This window comes from Solea solea, chromosome 18 (genome assembly GCF_958295425.1).
Source record: "Solea solea chromosome 18, fSolSol10.1, whole genome shotgun sequence".
NCBI classification, from domain to species: Eukaryota; Metazoa; Chordata; class Actinopteri; order Pleuronectiformes; family Soleidae; genus Solea; species Solea solea.
This window is the reverse complement of record NC_081151.1, coordinates 5,039,870-5,058,235: the sequence shown is the minus strand read 5'-3', so window position 1 is coordinate 5,058,235 and position 18,366 is coordinate 5,039,870. Positions and strand designations below refer to the sequence as shown.

The window sequence follows — 18,366 nt, the reverse complement described above, 5'->3', positions numbered from 1 at the left end:
CTGAGCTGTGATTGGTCCATCTCCCTAGGTTTCCCTCAGAACTGCAAGACGCCGATATTGCGTTACATTGTGGCAAAATGGCGGCTGTCATTCAGAATCCACTAAAAGCGTAAGTAATTTAAGACATTTAGGAAATTGTGTGTGATTACTTTGTTGCCAAGTCGCACATTGCGACTGGCTGCTCGTGCATGTGATTTCCTGTCGTGTGCACACGACGCATGAAGCTGTCCAGATGTATTTTGTGTACTTCTTGCATGTCAAAGTAGCCTCGTACACTTCTTTTTTTATCCCGCACGGTTTTGTCATTTAGTCTTAAACATGTGCTTTCGGCCGCCTGACATTTTGACGACAAGGCGGGAGCTTCCGCACGGGTTTTGCACTCAACACGGCGGAGTGTCGTCTTCCCTGTGGCTGGAAATTTATTTGGAAACTGTCGACAGCGCGTGCCCCTGCGCCGCGCCGAATAATAAAAAAGAAAAAAAAGCCCATTTTCTCGCCCGTGTCCGACCGGACACAGTGGCGGACATATCGTGTGACATTCCGAAAGTCGCTTGTAGTTGGTGTGAATTGTCGACATGTCAACTTTGGCTCCTGCTTACGCAGACGTGGTGAGGAGGACCCGGTGAAGCGAAGGGAGGAGGCATTTTGTATTTGCATGCTTGCTGGCGAAATCGACCAAAGTGTCAGCAATTTGAGTCGACTGTTGGAAATAGACTGACACTCTGTGCTCGAATTGGGGCCGTGCAGCGCTCACTCCTGTCCCCCAACTTGAAAGGAAATGCTTCACCTTTTTTTGTCTCCCCCCCCCTCCCCTTTCTCTCTCCCAATTTCTCCTTTGTTCTGTATTGTTTCACCAATTCCACTGGTAGACCATGTCACTGTAAGTTAGACACAGCCAGTTCCCCCCACCCTACACACACACACACACCCCCACCCTGCCCTCCTTTCTGTTCTGCACGAAATCCAGACCAGAATTGAGCATGTCTGCAAACGCATGCGTCCAGGTTGGACGTGACAACAGCAGCAGGAGGCAATCAGCCTGTGCTGGTGGTGGTGATGATGATGGTGATGGTGATGATGATGGTGGCTCCTGTGGAAGGAAGGAAGAGTAGAGTAGAGTAGAGTAGGCGCTCCGCTGTGCCTTTAAGTGGAGGAGTGCTGGAGATTAGCTTGGACCAGGATCCTGGGCCCATCTGTCAGTGAGATGCTCCGACTGAGAGGAAGTGTTAGGCATGAGCAGGAGAACCATCTGCTCCTCCACAGAGGTACACTGGCACCTCCGTGGACCGGACCACACACAACAATACGCTGCACCCTTGCATCTCATCAACTAGTCTTGTTGTTATCACCCACTGTGAGGAAATATCGATACACTGAAATAGCACGATATTTCACGGCAAGCTACTGTATTGACTCTTTGAAGTGCTGTATTGATACGTTGTAAATAGTCTTGACATTGGTTTTCTGACAGTGGGTTTTGTGTTTTAATCTGTCAAACGCTCTTCTCCTCTTCTCTCTATAGAAAACCAGATCCTTTTATTTAGGGCTGAGCAATTAATCGGAATTTTATCGAAATCACAATATGGCCTACTGCAATTTTCAATTTGTTTTTTTTAAAGCCAAAGTGTGTCAAAATATCATCGTTGATTAATTATTGTCTCGATCTATACAACACTTATTCTACGGACGGAAGAGAACATCTTGGTTTCTCACACATCTGCACCAATATCACACAGTTTTTCAAATTAAAACGATAATAACGATGTGAAAATTCTCACTGAGATCGCGAAGCATATCGCAATTGCAATTCCTGTCAAAATAATCACAATTAATTATATTTGTTCAGAATCGTTCAGCCCTAGTGCAGTGTAGTGTAGTGCAAGTATACAAACAATAATAAAAAAAAACTAGATAAATGGATAAGAAATGGGACAGTATGTGTTATCACTATTTGTTATGTTTATGTTTGCTTTTGGTGGCCTTAGAAAAACAGCCTTTTATATGTACTTAAGAGGAGGGTCTTGCTTTGCAGAGGCCACCATCTTGTGTGTTTTGAAGCGGAAGCTTGCTCTGCAAACAAGGAAGAAGGACATGCTTAGGCCACTGTAATTCCCTGACACGCTTGAGGAAGCGAAGGGTAAATGGAGGATTCTTCCGTTTGTTACATTCTGCACTCTCACCGTTAGATAAAACCGTTTAAATCTTACACCTTTTTATTTTTTAAACAAATAATAGTTGCTTTTTGCAGATGAGTGAACAATCACGGAGGCTGCGTGTCCTGCCAAAGTGGCCTTTAGCAAGACACCCCCCACTTTCCTCCTCCTCCTCCTCCTCCTCCACCTCCACCTGCACAGTCATTGCGTGATTCTGTGGAAAAGGTTGCTTGCTAAACAAAACAATATCGCCTCAATCTGTATGAACACATGATGTTTAGCGAGCGCGTGCTCTCATGCGTTCTCTCCTTTTTAAGCCACCGGGGAGTCGCTGGATGAAATCTCGGCCTCCCTCTGCTGGCATAAGCACAGCTCAGTGAAGCGGCTCATGTTTTTAAGTGTTCCATGTTCATGTTAAAAGAGTGCAGTTCTGTTTCTGCTCTGCTGCCTTTTGTATGTAAGTCGTGCACTTTTTCATTGCAATTATTGGAACGCACATTTTATATTATTACCTCGTTGGACTCTCCTTTCCCTCCTCCTTTTGTCCCAACGAGCTCCGTCTGCTGTCAAGCTGCCGTTTCATCTCGGAGACGTTTTAGCATTCTGATGTGAATTGTCTCCCCGCTATAAGCTGTGCTTAATGAAGTGTTGCCGTCCGCTATAATTAGCCTGTGTCTCGGGTTTCTGACTTCATTTCACAAGTTTGTCAGATTTTAATTATACACACTTGACACTAATTGGATGTCGCTCCCGTGGACCAGTTTGACCTTTTTTTTCATATTAACTCGAGTCACTTAAGGGAAATTAAAAACACTGGACTGATTTTCCTTTTGTGTGTGTGTGTGTGTGTTGTTGTGGAGATGTGGCAGCACATGGAGCTGCAGTCCGTGTGCAGGTTTGTGCACATCTGTGTGGAGTCCGTCACCTTGTCTGAGCGCGGGAGGATGGGTAATCTGCAGATCTGCTGATTAAAATGGAAGTCTGGGGATATTTAATTAATAAAGCCGCTCATTAAAATTTCAGCCACCGCTGGAGTTCTCTACAGGTTTGACACATCGGTTTGTTCGTCGAGGAGTTGAGTCGACTTCGAGTGAGTCAGGGTGCTTTTTTACTTGCACTTGAGTGTGGAGGTGTACGATCTGCTCACTCCCACCCAGACTGTGCGCTTCTGATTGGTGTAATGAGAGGTGGTTGTGACGATGCAGTCGCTCTGCGTGACCTCCTCCTCTTCCTCCCCCTCTCTTTTTATGTGGTTGCTGTAGCTTCCTGTAAAACAGCAGTGCACCTGCACATTTGAAATACCCCCTGAACAGAACTGCTGAGGCTGAAGTCATGTTTGTGGATTGTCCTTACATGCTCTTGAGAAGGGGTAAAAAACCAAAAATAAATCACGTATCTTGAAAGCTCTGTTAAAGTTGTTGTTTTTTCCTCTTCTTCTCGTGGCTCCACATCACTTCCCCTTTGAGTCGCTCTCCTGCAAAATAAAGTTTGCCATTAGAGATGCAAAACAAGTGTTGACACATGCTCGCGTTACGGCCGAAGCATGTGACGTGAGGGACCGTTGACAGCAGCACGCTGATAACGGAGGCCCCAGAGTCGGGAGTAAAAGGCAAATCTTGTGGCCAGCAAGATTTGCATTTTACTCCTGACTCATGCACACACTCGCTTTATTTACTCAACTGGAAGATACTGAGGATGAGGGGGCACATACTAACGTGTTCTTTATTCCCTGAAAAACATGAAAACGGTGTTAAATCAGAGTTACACACTAAGGTCTTTAATCTTTATTTCATTTGTGTCCGTCGCGTTACATTGGTCCCCCTGTCAAAAGCCTCATATCTGTTTCTGCTTGTCGTCCACCAGAAACGGCTATAATTAGATTCAGTTGGATTAAATCCAGTTTTATGACCACGTTCTCATGTTTCATCTTGATGTTAATTGTATGTTTTAACCAGATGAAGGATTTCTAGGCGTCACACGTTTGGATCATAGGTGAGCAAACGTTGTTTAAACCAGAAATTGATTTATTCAGTGTTAGCACTGGCCACATATCACCTAGTAATAATGAGGTAAATGCTAATCGGTGAAGTATTCCTTTAACTGTGAGAAGCTAAGTGCAGTGACAACATGACAACTCTGTGTTTTGTTGTTGTTTTAATGGAGAGATTATTACACGTTGTGCATTCAAAAGAATTATTCTGTGACCAAATAATCTTGTTTCTCATATATTACACTGTCCGTAAACAAACAAACACCGGGGTCACAGGGTGAATGGCAGGGTTTTTAGATACGAATGAGAGGAGAGGGAGTGACGCAACATTTCAGATGCTGGAGAAAGACGGGAATAGAAAATATCGGAAAGTGGGGGTTATTAGAAGAATCCAGATCAAAACTAATAACTAACTATCATTTTGGACAGGGTTACGGGTTACAGCTCACGGCTGGGGTCACGAGAGGTTGGAAACTGCTCTGTTTATGAGAGAAACTGAATGTGGACGTTGTCAACATGTTAGTAAAAGGCCTTCATCTGACAGGGAAAACTATTGCAAGTATGGCAGGTCAAAGTTGAAGTCTGTAAATCTGTGAGGGATGTTTACAACAAACCAAACGATGCATTTACTGTAAGTCGTAGGACACAGTGGAAAAACAAAGAAAAGTTGTACCTGCAGAGATAGTGTATGTGTGATATACAGTGTATCTTACATGACTCCACCCCTCAGCTAATCCACCACACCTGCTGCTCGGGGCAGTGGATGCTCTGATGGCGAGCGCGCGCGCGTGTGTGTGTGTGTGTGTGTGTGTGTGTGTTGTCGCACCCCGCCTCACCCCTTGCACTTTTAACTTGAGACTGATGAGAGCGGCCTGTGTCGCATCACAACTGGAGTGATCTCACGAGTGTCTTTGCTCTCTGTGACGAGCGCGCTCATGTAGCAGGCTTCAGGGACGACCTCTCTGCCGTTAGTAAGCTGATACCGTACGTCACACGGTTGCATCCCAGTGGCGCTAATGTGTGTCGATGACGAGGAATGACACCGGGGCAGACTGGTTAGTTTGACAGGCATTTTTTGTGTTTTTTAAGAAAAAAAAAAACCCTCAAGTCAAAATCAGTTTTGATTGAACCGCTGTGTTATTGCTCTTGTGAAACTTTGCACGTCTTAGACCCTGAGAAAGTCCCTCTCCGCTTTATGACACTGTATGACGTCTTTATAAGGTAGAGGGAAGTAGTGATATGATTATAAACTACAGTAAAGCCAACATCTCAGTATGACAGGGACACGCTGAAGCGAAAAGTCCCATAGTTGCGAGTCATAATCTGCTCTGTGCCTCTTAACCTCAGTTCTGGCTGTCTAGCCCTGTGAACCCCCCTCCTGTCTTGCTGTTTTTATTTTTCACTTCAGCTCGTCGTCCTCCTCCTCCTCTATATACACCCCTCCCTGCGCTCGCTCTGTACCTGTGACTGTTTGCTCTTCTCAGTCACACGGACACGAAGCCTCCCTTTCCCAGGACACCTCGCACACTGTGGCTTTGTCTGGGCTTTGTGCGGGACAGCATTCCTAACACGGCTGTTCATCTGCTGGATGTTGTCTTGTAGAGGGGATATTGGTAAAGAGAGTCAGAGAGGGAGAGAGAGAGAGCAGGATCTGGAAGACGCTGACAAATCAGCCTCTCACCTCCTCCACCGCCTCCACCTCCCCCACCTCTAGTTTAAGATTCCAAGCTTGACTTGCAGCCCGCAGCTCATTAGTTTCACTTCAAAATGGCTGTCGTCCTAATGTTGTAATGCAGAACATGTGGTGGAACTTAATTTTTACATGTGTGGAGATGCTCACACTTGAAGAACCAGTCACTTCCATCGCATTTGCTCTCGTCTGCCTCTGTCAGAATCACACACACACACACACACACACATACACACGTGAGCGACGCACCTTACCACAAAGTCGCAGCATTTACCCCCGTATTTGATGTATAAGGCAAATTAGAACCTGCCCTTGTGCTAGACACTCTGCTGAGATTAATTAAGTAGGCTAATTACCATACAAGGCGTGTGGCAGCGATTGAATGTTAAATATCCTCCCCCCCCATTTCACTCTGAATATTAACTCTTGACACCCTGAGGGACTGCCAAAATCTCAGTGGCACCAAGAAAAGTGGAACTAAAGTGGGAGAGTCTCTGCTGGTCACAGGAGTGATTATTTCCAGCGTTGTGATGATAGTCTAACTCATCTGCAGTCCGACCTGACAAAGAGGCCACACAGGTAATGAACACGACTGACCTTAGGAGAGGGAGCAGCACTGGGAAATGCACTGGGTTGCATTTTCTCTTTCTCTTTCATTCTCCATTCTCCCCAACGATGCTAGAAAGAGGACAGAGTGTTATGGCATGTTTCCACCGGCTCGGCACGGCCTGGTGAAGTTGTGTTTCCACTAGCGATAGTACCTGGTACTTTTTTAGTACCGGCCCTCGCCAGAATCAAGAATCAAGCCAAACAATGCCGAACTGTAGCTCAGTTAAAAAGACTTAAAAATCCTAAAAAATGTGAGTTTACCTCCAGCAATTACCGTTACTATTTTGTAGTGGAACCTAAACCGTGCCGTGCCGTATCGAGCCGAGGTGAGCTGGTACCGTAGGTGGAGAAGGGGCTTTAGTCATCAGTTTGATACTTACAGGATGGAGAAGGATTACTCCCATTTTATATGGGTAACATCTTGTCTTGGTTTTATTTGTATAGCTCCGAATCACAACACACACTATCTCAAGGCACTGTACATAGACAACATCACCGAGAGCACAGAAACCCAACAATTCACACAATGAGCAAGCACTCGGCATCAGTGGAGAGAGACAAAATCCCTGACAGAACCAGACTCAAGGATGTGCAGCAGCAGCCATCTGCCTCTATTGATCTGCCATTCCATCATGGCGTCGCTGCCTCAGCTCGCTATTTAAATGTAAATGAAATGTAGCCTGTGAAGCAACAGGCTCTTATCACAGAGTCTAATCCGATTCTGCAAATAGTCAAAAGTACCACGAGCGCCGCGTCTGCTCTGGACGAGCTCGTCAAACCGGCTGCCACGTATGTGAGTGAACAGGTGTCGAGTCGGCCGCCATCAGTCAGTGTCACTGACCGCTAACGCTAACGCTATTCCCCTGCAGGTTGGGCGACCAGTTCTATAAGGACGCCATTGAGCAGTGCCGCAGCTACAATGCCCGTCTGTGTGCGGAGCGCAGCGTCCGCCTGCCATTCCTGGACTCACAGACAGGCGTGGCCCAGAACAACTGCTACATCTGGATGGAGCGGCACCACCGCAGCCCCGGTGGGCAAACACACACACACACACACACATCTATCACTAATCTTAAAGGAATACTACACCGATTAGCATTTAGCTAATATTACCCCTAATACTAGGGGTAGTATTTTTGAAAAATTTCGTTCCCGACCTCAGTTTCCCCTGAGTCGAGAAACATCTTCATTCTTGTTTTTCTTACATCCACCAGTGACACTGTGACGCTAATTCTGCACTTTTTAGACCCACTCGTAAGGGGGCGGGACCTCATTCCCAGAATGTAAACATTGTCCGCCATCTTTGCTAACAGTTACGCTAACAGGACCAAGTGTCACTGGTGGACACGAATAAAGAAAAGAATGAAGATATTTCTCAACTCAGGGGAAACTGAGGTTGGGAAGCACAATTTTTCAAAAATACTAACCCTATTCTAGTAATACAAAGCTAAATGCTAATCGGTGAAGTATTCCTTTAACCATAACCAGTTAACCCTGACTTTTACCAATTCAAATCTTCCTCAAAAAAGGACGAGTGTCAGTATCATTCTAATAATGGAAAAAATAATTGGATTGGATGATAATAATAATAGTAGAAGTAATAGTAATAATAAACTGTATTTGTATAGCACCTTTCATACAAGGATTGCAGCTCAAAGTGATTCAGAAAAATAAAATTTAAAAAGAAAATAAACTAGTAAAATACAACACAGGGTGGAATAAAATATGTTAAAACCCTGTTTTAACTCTTAAAATAAACTAAAAATGCAAATAAAACACAACGCAGGGTGGAATGAAAAGGAGCTAGTGGAAGGCTAGAGTAAAAAGATGTTATGTTGGGTGGGAACATTTCTTAAAATGTATTATGATCTGTAAACTGTTAAAGAAATACTTCACCAATTTGCATTTAGCTTTGTATTTGCTATGTAACAAAAAAAGAATGAAGATATTTTGTAACTCAGGGGAAACTGAGGTTGGGAAGCACAACTTTTCAGAAATACTACACAGTAATGCTTCATTAACCATATGCACACTGCTGTGTGGACTTATTTGAAGCTAAAAGTGACATTATTGTGTGACATGGTGAGGTTTTCACAGCATTGAAATACAATAGTGGTATTGGACTGTTGGTCAGATAAAACAAATAATGTGTGTATTTGGGTAAAATACAAAACTGTACATCCTGGAAAAAAAAATAAAAAAAAAGTGTTTGTTTCAAGGGATAAAACAGTTGTTTCTCACACAGGGGTTTCAGCCGGGCAGATGTACACATACCCTGCCCGCTGCTGGAGGAAGAAGAGACGGCTGCATAACGCCACAGATCCTCCTCTGGGCATCTACGGCCTGCAGCTCGGTAAGACCCTGCCGCCTGTTGTCCTTAAGCTACCTGCACACCGCTTCCTGCTCCTCTCACTTTCTCTTCCCGCTAAGCTGTCTCACCCTCCCCACCCCTCCATCCTACCCCCATCCTACCCCCTTCTCCCACCCACCTCCTCCTCATGTGATTACTGGTGATGATCTGGAATAATCTCACTAAAAGCATATCACTCCGTCTCCGCACACTGAGCGGAACAGACTGCCAGTCATGTTTTTTCCGTGGATGAAATGTGGCTGTGTTCGGCCCCGGCTGGTAAACTTGTTTTGTGAGAAGTAGAACATGTAATTAGATTTCCCACTGCTGGGAGCAGCGAGACAGAGTTCGGCCGCTGCAGACAGTATTTAATAAACGTTATTGGATGTAGTTTGGCTTTCTCGAGTTGCCACTTGAAACGGCTCACTCAGAGCGTCTGCAGTCCTCCACATCGCTCTGCGCTCCCTCCGTCCTGTTTTCTGCTTCTCCCTCGATGATTGCTTTTGTCTCGCTCTCTCTCTCGTCTCCTTCGTCTAAGTTAAAAGTTCCCTCCGTGGTTTACGTTCACATTGGAATGTTTCAGTGTCCTAATGAACAATGACAACATTTTTTTTTTTCCCTTCATGTTTTGATTGAAATCTCCTTTGTCTTCACGGTGCTAGGACAAATGTGCAGGAAGTTGAACAAATAACAAAGGAAGATAGCCTGGAAAGAAAGCAAGATGGAGTGATAGCACTGAGGGAGAGATAGAACCGAGCCTTTGTTTCCCCAAACACATCCCATTGTAACCTATTGTTTTCCAGTGAGATGGCACGCCACCGCCACCCACTAACCCACCCACCCTCTGCTGTCCCTTCCCTTCTCCTACAACACTAGATCGTACACACTGAGCCAGACACTGGGGACGTGCACCCTAATTTAACCTGGTGTCTCTTATACAGAGCACGTTGTGCAGCTGGCCAGAGGTGGTGGCCGGCACAGGGGAGCAGCCACCGTCTGTCTCGCTGCCTCTCTAACTCGTGGTGTGCTAGAGACTGGGGCTGCATGCAGAATCAGCTCCCTGCTGCAGGCTGCTGCTGCTGCCTCTATTTTTAGCCCCCCCAGCCTCCTATGGGTTAGGAGGGAGGGGAGGTGTGTGTTTGAGGGTCTGTCTCGTCGCGGAGAGTTGAAAGTCAACGCGCGCAGACACAATAGTGAGGGGCTGCTGCCACATGGTGGAGGGGGCCCGTTTTTTTTATCTGCTCGTCACGCCTCCTGCTTCTATCCGCCTCTTACCTATGCAGCCCTCTGTTGTTTCTACACTTCAGTATTCTGCTAAAGTCTTTCCAGTGGGCGCAGTGTGCGAGATAAAGGGCTGATGGAAAGCTGGATTTAGGGGGGGGGGGCTTTGAAGTGTGTCCTCCTTTTCAAACAGCCATTGAGCAGTTGGATGATCGCGAAGCTCTCCAAGGAGAGACTTTGTGAATAAGACCTGCGGATCCGACCGACTGTCGAAAGCTTTTATTTGTTCTGCATTGTCTGCACAACGTGCTCGCCTCCTACACTGTGTGCTTCGGTCTTCTTCAGCTCGCTGCAGGAGGCGATATCTGCGTCATGTGTCCACCTTTTAAGCGATAACCGCGGCAAACTAATGACATGTTTTCACTTTCTGTAATAAAATAAAAACACAAGTTTTCGACGAGGAACACTGATCATACACCTGTGGTCCATTTCCTCTATGAAGTGAACAAGAACAACAAAAACACTTGGATAATGTTTGGGATGAGTCATGACGAGTTCTCGTCTTTGTGCAGACGGCGGCCTCATGTCCAAAGACGCCCTGCCCACTCAGAGCACCACGCTGGAGGCTCTGCTGCGAGGAGACGCTAAGAACGACGAGGAGAGTCTGCTGGAGATCCAGGTCGGTTTCAGTGTGTGTGTGTGTGTGTGTGTGTGTGTGAGATTCTCTGGCTAAATGGATAAGCCAAATGCTGTCAAATGTTCACTGATATCAGTCAAAATGGCTGAGGGGGCCCTGGCACCGATAGTTGAGTGTTGCACTGGTTGTCAAGGCAACCTGCCAAGTTTTCCCAGCTGACCTGCAGGGCTCATTAGCCGACTGCTGTCTCACTCAGAGGCAGTTTGTACAAATGAACTACTTCAACTCTGATTTCCCATTTACTGACTTTTGTGTGTATATATATATGCAAAAGAGAGTAAAATAAAATCTTGAAAATGACTTTAGTCTAAATGTTATGTGATCCTCATATCATATCACCACATCACACATTCCACCAAGCGCACAGTACGTCGTGCAGGAGGAACGAAGCAGCTTGTTGAATGTCACGCTTTATCTCTGCCGTAACGCTCGCTCTCGCACACAGAGGGTTCTGGAGGCCGACGCGGCCGAGGACGCCTTCAACGAGGACGACGACTACGAGGTGGACACTCCCAAGAGGAGACACCGGGGCAAAGGCAGAGTAAGGGGCCGTTGTTGTTTTTGTTATCTTTAACCGATACACACACACACACACACAGGAGGTTCGCTCTCCTGTTGTCGCCAAAGAAACCAAAACAAAACAAAAAGAATTATTATAATAATAATAAAAACTAGAACCAAGGATTGTTCCCTCACATGTACCCTCTCCTTCACCAACTGATTCTGGAGCGTTTCCTGCATGAGCAGAGGTTTATCTCAGAGTCAACAGAGACCAGTTTGACTTGACTCTCTTTGGCCCCCGTGGCGAATGTGCTCGCACGCGTTCCACAAAGTTGAGATTGTCCATCTCGATGCAGAAACGCAGGCACATACGACCCGAGTCGCCCCTCGTGGAGAATAACAATCGAAATTAAGTGAAAATTAAGCAAAATGGACTCCAGCAGTCGAGTTGTGCAGCAGCCAGCGCTCTCTAATGAGTCCAAGACCATCTTACGTTGTTTATCCCCTTATTTAAAATCATGTGCGCGTTTTATTGCAAACAGTGAATGGAGTTGGTTTTGTTTTTCCTCAGGGTCGGGGTTCAGGGCGCAGGAAGACAGACCTGGACGATGATAAGCCATATGTCTGTGACAGTAAGTGATATTAGAATATGGAGTTGATTATGACCAGACAAAACACTATGAATTATTCAGGTTAGGTCACTCGATGTTGTGTCTGTAACACAAACACATTTGTGGGGAATATTTTACATATTTGAGAGCAGTTTCATTTCCATTATCTGCAAAAATCATTTTTAATAAAAGCAGAGAAAGAAGGCAGGAGGAGCGTTTCTGTCGTCTTAACTATTCCTATATGTGCACATGGATTGGATTCAACTCTTTTCTTTATTTATTTATTTATTTTTTTAATACATAATAACAAATTCTTCTCTTTCAGACCGATACAAACAAAAGCAGAACTCAAAGTCCTCGACTGCAGGTACCTTGACGTGTTGCCTCTCCTTTTTAATGACATTTATTTTGACAGACTGTTGTGTAGACGTGTTGCAACTACTGTGATTATTGATTCAGCCCCTATATTATCTTACTTTCCTCTAAAGTGCACTTACTGCTGTGAAATGGAGACGTGGTTATTACGTCTGGGGGGTTCGTTTTTATTTGACTGACGATTGCAATCAGATCCGAAAACACTTATTGTTTGGGTTTTTTTTTTCCTCCCTTTTGGAGCCAGAAATTTAATACTGACCTTCATCGGATGCTTTAACAAACTCTCATCCTGAGCAGCAAATAAAATAAAAACGAAGAACATTCAGGCGTTTAAACCCCAGTGGTCTGAAAGAGAAAAAAAACTCTCTAGATAACGTGCGACTGAACTTCTTTCCTGCTCTTTGTTGTAGTTTGTGCAAAGCGCTACAGGAACCGCACGGGACTAAGCTACCACTACACCCATTCCCACCTGGCGCAGGAGGACCGAGCTGGAGAGAGGAACACGGTGGCGTCCCGGTCTCCCTCCGCACCACAGACTGACAGACACAAACGTAACTGCTCCTCCTCCTCCTCCTCCTCTCATCGTGTTGCATCACCAAAGCGTCGGGATTTTCTTAACCAAACAAACAAACCGCCATGTCGTGTCTTGTCGTGTCATGTACAAGAAGCTTGAAATGGACACGTCTGCGTATCTTATTTCGCTGTTTTGTAAAAGGGTCGTGTTTTTCCACTAAATATGCGATATTTTTTTGGCTTTTGTTTTGAGCGACTACTCCCAACACGAGTTACTGCATTGTTACAAGTAATTGTGATGATGTTTAAATATGTCGCGCAGTTAAATGTTCAGTTATTTATATTAAAACTCAATATTGAATGTGTTTAATGAATGAAACGGGCACTAAATGAGTAACAGAAACCATTGCCGCCACTAATCTTTACTGTTTTAATGTTGCTGTGGGACAGTGTGAGACCAGACGCCTATCAGATTTAACACATTAGCTCAGATATTATCATTTTAGGTCTATAATAGAACTTTTGATACATAATTCTTGCCTTTTTTTATCTTAATGAGGGAAAAGTTAGAATGCCCGTCCAACTCTGCTTCTGATTGGCTTACCAGGATTTTTTAGCCTCTACTTCAGCCAATCATCATTACTTTTGGCTTCATTGAGCTCATTTTCAGTAACGGTAACGACGTTGTAGCGATTTGAAATTAGTCGTTAGTTTGATTTATTATCCCGTTATTGCCGCGCTTTAAAAGAAAGTGACCGACAATCGCGCAGCACATAAATGTGACGCAACGTTTAGAATCAGCTCCTAACAAGTTCAAAAACATGTAACAGGTTTTCTGGCCCTCATGTTGTTGTTTCTCTGGAAATTCCCCACAGGTTCAAAGGGTCCAGGTGGGGCCAGCATTCCCAGTAACTACTGTAATAAATGCCAGGGCTCAAACAAGAAAATGGGTAAATCCGGGCCTCCCTGCTCCGGCTGCCGATGCACAAGTGAGTTGTGTGTTTTTTGTTTTTTGTGTGTGTGGATACTCTGCTCATGACTCGACTGTTCACCGACTGTTTCCCGTGTCCCAGCCGAGCGCCGGGAAGAGAAGGACGACGGGGCTTTCACCGGCGCGGAGGAGTTGTTCGGCACCACCTCGGAAAGCGACACGTCCACCTTTCACGGCTTCGAGGACGACGACCTAGAAGAACCCGCCGCCAACGGCAACGGGATAACCAGTCGACACAGATAGAGCGGAAGCCCTTTTTAGATTTCAAGAGACTGTTTTTTTTATATGGATTAACCTCTGGCAAAAAACAACATTTGCTGCTTCTTTTTTCCAATGTTTTTTTTTGTTTTGTTTTATTTTGTTTGTTTGTTTGTTTGCGGAAAGCACAAAGTGATAATTTCAGGACAGAAAAATGCGAGTGGTATTTTATCTACTGAACATTGTTGAATAATTTATGAACCTTTTTTATATATAAATATATATATTAACGTTAAAGGCGGCGGCGGACGACTCGGCGTTTGTGACTTCATGCAAAACAGAAGGATTTTTGTTCCCCCCCCTCACTGGAGCAGATGGAGCAAAAAAAAACACTGGACAAATCAGAAAATTGAACAATTTAAAATTTTGAAGGCAAGAATGATGCATTCGAGGGTCGATTGAATGTCACTGTTAAACCTTACTTGAGCTACTGCGTGTTTTTTTTTTTTTTTTTTTTTTTAAATCAGTAGTGGATATTACTATGAAGGCCTCTTTTTTTCTGCTCTAACTTTGGATTAAACTTGTATGGAAATGAAGGAACCAATGGAAGGACGACCACAGGCCACTGGAAACATTTTGTCTATAAATATTATAGACAGAGTCAGGAGGACTTAAACAAATGAAAGGTAAGGAAAGTGTTTTCAAAAGCAGCATTTATAATGTATTCTTCTTCTGAGCTCAGTGCTTTAAGGGTGAATTGAACTAATCCCGCTGTCGTTAACATCATAAAATGTTAAATTAAACTGTACAACGCCTCCCTCTGATGATCGGACTCTATAAAAACAAACAAGCTAAAACAAACTATGCTAATTACTCATCCTCATTTCATTGTTAACTATTTGTATATTGTATATATTTCCAGATTGTCTATTTGATTTCATTGCATTTTATTGCCTATTTTACTGTTTTATTTATATCTATATCTTAAGCCCTTGTTTCCACTCATGCTGTATTTGTATTTCACTTTGCACGGAGCATCTGGAACAAAAACAATTCCCCCCCGGGGATTAATAAAGTATTCTGATTCTGATTGGGAACTAACGATTATTTTCACAACCGATTAATCTGTCAATTATTTTCTCGATTAATCGAGTCATCGCTTGGTCTATGAAATGTTAGATCAGTGTTTGTCCCACGTGGAAATGATGATGTTCTCAAATGTCTTGATTTGTCCACAAACACAAAACGATTCAGTTTAAATGATTTCTTTGTTATTTGGAGCAAAGAAATTAAGTAAATATTCACATTTAAGAAGCTGAAACAATCAGAAATCAGAAAAGATAAAAAGCTTCAAACAGATTAATCGATTATCAAAATAGTTGACGATTAATTTAGTAATTTCAGCTCTAAATTTAAACTTGCCTTGAACTGCAGGAACCCTGTATGGGATGACACCAGCTGTCAATTACGCTGGTGTCCTCTCATATATGCTGTGCTTTATCGTCCATTTTCCTCTTAACACAAAGATAATAGACATAATGTTCTATTGAAGAGGAGCTGAAACGAGTGATTGAGACTATAAAACTACCACAAACCAAGTAAGAATGAGGCTCATATTCCCATAGACCACAATTCGAGTTCTTTTTATTACATCTGTCCTATTTCCTTTTCAAACCGGAATACGACGTCCATTTTTATTGACACTTTATTGACACCAGGTTTGCATATTAATATTAACCTAAGCATTGTGTTTTAATTATGCTCATTATTTATGCTAATGAATTATGCTATTATTAAGTCTAACCCTAATGTTCTGTGTGGTGCAGAAGGACTCGGCACAGCAGCCCGGAAGTGGCGGCGGGGGGGGTGACCAGTGAAGAAGCGGATTTAACCCGAACCAACTAATTATCCTTCATATCCCTCCTGACTTGGGCCTGAAATAACTGAAATGGATGAATAGATGTCCAGCTATCCTACAGGCCACGCGTGGCCTAATTGAAGCAACCGCTCCCTTGACGGCGCGTATCGATCCCCCTCTGAACATTTGATATGCGGCTACATCCAGCTTCGTCGCGTATCCTCGCTGCAATGTGCCGGAGCTCCACTGAACTATGGGAACACTAAAGGCCGGGCCTTTGGACTTGTTTTATGCCCCGTCAGGTGCATTTGGGGGCGGGGACGGGGGGGGGCCCTCGTGCTCGAGTCTGCCCCCGCTCCTGCTCCCGCTCCTGCTCTGTGACTGTGTGTCTGCTGTGTGATCCGATGTGACACTAAGACGTCATTATCCTCATCACTGTGCCAGCCTGCCGCTCTGCACTGGAAACCAGCTCTGACAGCCATGACCCCCTCCAACCTGATTGGATCAGTGACCCCTCTGACCCCTCCCCTACACGGCCCCCCTAGCCATAGAGATGGTGCTCAAACCCCGCCCCTCTTACTTGCAGACCTCTGGACTACTGTATTATTACTGACATGGACACAAAGGTTTTCTGCTTCGGTCCCTCTGTCTGTTTTTTTTGTTTTTTTTTTGCTATATATTTTATGCCCCGCCCATCTCTCATGGGTTGCAGTAATTAAGTGCTTTTTTTTTCTTTTTTTTTTTTGCATCTTTTTCTCTGTTGTATAATATTTCTATGTTTTAAACTCTTTCAAAGTGGAATTAGTACGACTTCTTGGGGTTTGTTCAGACTGTATCGATACCTCTGTCCTGATCAGGTGCACAATAGCCACAACTACTCAGGCATCTTTTTAATTTCCTCCGCTGTTGATTGTTTCGGCCGCTCTTAGCCGCGATTCATGCCGTTGTTTTCCGTCGGTGAGGAGGCGGCCACGCAAAGGATTTTTTTTTTCAGTCTCGCGCTTAAAGGAAAAACAACCATTGATTTGAGCCGGTGTCGCGCTCGCTGCCCACTCGTGTTTTCAAATCTACGTCCTTTTAGTAAAAAAATTGAACCGAGAGTGATATTCATCTCAGATGCAGCTGAAAAAACACGTTGTTGCTCATAGAGGAGTGAAAACTGTAAAGAAATCCAAATTATGTGACATTTCCGCTGAGTGCTTTAGTGAGCCTGGTTGTTTGTGACATTTAGAAGGTGCTTGAAGTACTGTAAGAAAGAAAAAGAAAGAAAAAGAAGCCTTTTTAGGTCCATACGTTGCACATGCTGCGCAAGAAGTCCTCGTCCTTCCATGTAATTATCCAGTATCACTGCAATGTAACGACAGCTGCTCCGTTTTTGAAGCTAAACATTAACAAAATGATGTGTTTGTGATGACTTTGCTTGTCCATTCAAAACCAACTCTGTTCACTTCCCTCAGGGAGCCTTCACGTCGCAGTTTATCGCCCTCTCTGGACAAACCATCTTGTCTTCTGCTCTTGTACCAGTCTGTGTGTGTCTCTACAGTAACGCTGTGTCTTTTTATCTCAAGTCGCGCTAAGTAAGTAAAAAAAGAAGAAGAAATAACCTGTGTCGTCAGTCATAACCTGCTCAATGTTACCAACTGTATACGAACGGGCTTAGCGTTGGCGCAGCTCTGAACAAAAAAAAAGCCCCTTAACTGCAAGTGTCAGTGATGTGTGCTTATAATAACGTGTCACCAATCATTAAATAGCCTGTATACCTCGTCAAAGACACAGCAATAGGCCCCGGTACTCTCTTTTCAAACCTGTTGGGTGAGCGGAGGGGAGGAGAGGATCGGGGAGGGAACAGAGCCAAGAAGAGATGAAACGGACACGACTGGGCATTTGTCTCATCTTCAGCTATGAACACGAGTTGAAATGAAATTGAGAGAATGAAGAAGTCTTCGTTTTGTTTAACTATTTTTATTGTTCTGAATAAAATAAAGGAGAAAATAGAGAATGAACGGTGACGCTCGCTTGCTGTTTTTCTCAAAGAGGGCTGCGGGGTCGTCTCGGAGGACGGTCTCGACTGGATCGATGCGGTGGAACCGACCCTTAGACTCTGAGCAGACGCGGAGGGGAAAAACACAGAGGAAACAGTGGTCGCTCAGGAATAGGAAAAGCTCATATTGATCGGTGTGTTTGAGAAATGAACAGTAAGTCTGTAGAAGTTGTACCAGAGCGGCAGAGTTTGACTGAAGAATAAGATTATTTATCATCTCAAAGTAGTAAAGTTTAGAGTCTTAGGTTTTATTTTGAGTGCGTTTTCTTTTCTCATCTGGTTTAATAATCCACATAAAGACAAATTAAAAACCAAAGAAATTGTTTTCCCCTTTGAGCCATAGCCACATCCTCTGGAAATGTCTATCATAATCCATCCCATAATGTTTTAGATGGCTGAGGTCAAAAATGTCAAAACTGATGCCATAGAAGCCTGAAGTTATCCTGACATTTCATCTCTTATTGATCTATAAATCTGTCAAATTGCTGAATCTATACATCCCATAATACAAATCACCCTTTTTTAAGGCCTTTAAGGTTTTAAATGACATTTCCGTCCAATTTCCTTG

At 44.1% G+C, this 18,366-nt stretch overlaps 1 protein-coding gene across 2 annotated transcripts; it reads left to right on the top strand.

Annotated features, from left to right (window-relative positions):
- Positions 1 to 10: 10 nt before the first annotated feature.
- On the top strand, positions 11 to 17,760 carry LOC131445269 (zinc finger protein DPF3-like). 2 transcript variants are annotated; one of them, XM_058616224.1, is made up of 11 exons: positions 11 to 109; positions 7,312 to 7,472; positions 8,688 to 8,795; positions 10,586 to 10,692; positions 11,156 to 11,251; positions 11,783 to 11,843; positions 12,148 to 12,189; positions 12,608 to 12,748; positions 13,586 to 13,699; positions 13,784 to 14,585; positions 15,726 to 17,760. In XM_058616224.1, exons 1-10 carry the CDS (start codon positions 78 to 80, stop codon positions 13,942 to 13,944), a joined length of 1,023 nt encoding a protein of 340 aa, XP_058472207.1. In that variant the 5' UTR covers positions 11 to 77; the 3' UTR covers positions 13,945 to 14,585; positions 15,726 to 17,760. The 2 variants fall into 2 exon arrangements, with proteins under 2 accessions (XP_058472207.1, XP_058472209.1); XM_058616226.1 differs by lacking the exon at positions 12,148 to 12,189.
- The last annotated feature ends 606 nt before the right edge of the window (positions 17,761 to 18,366 follow it).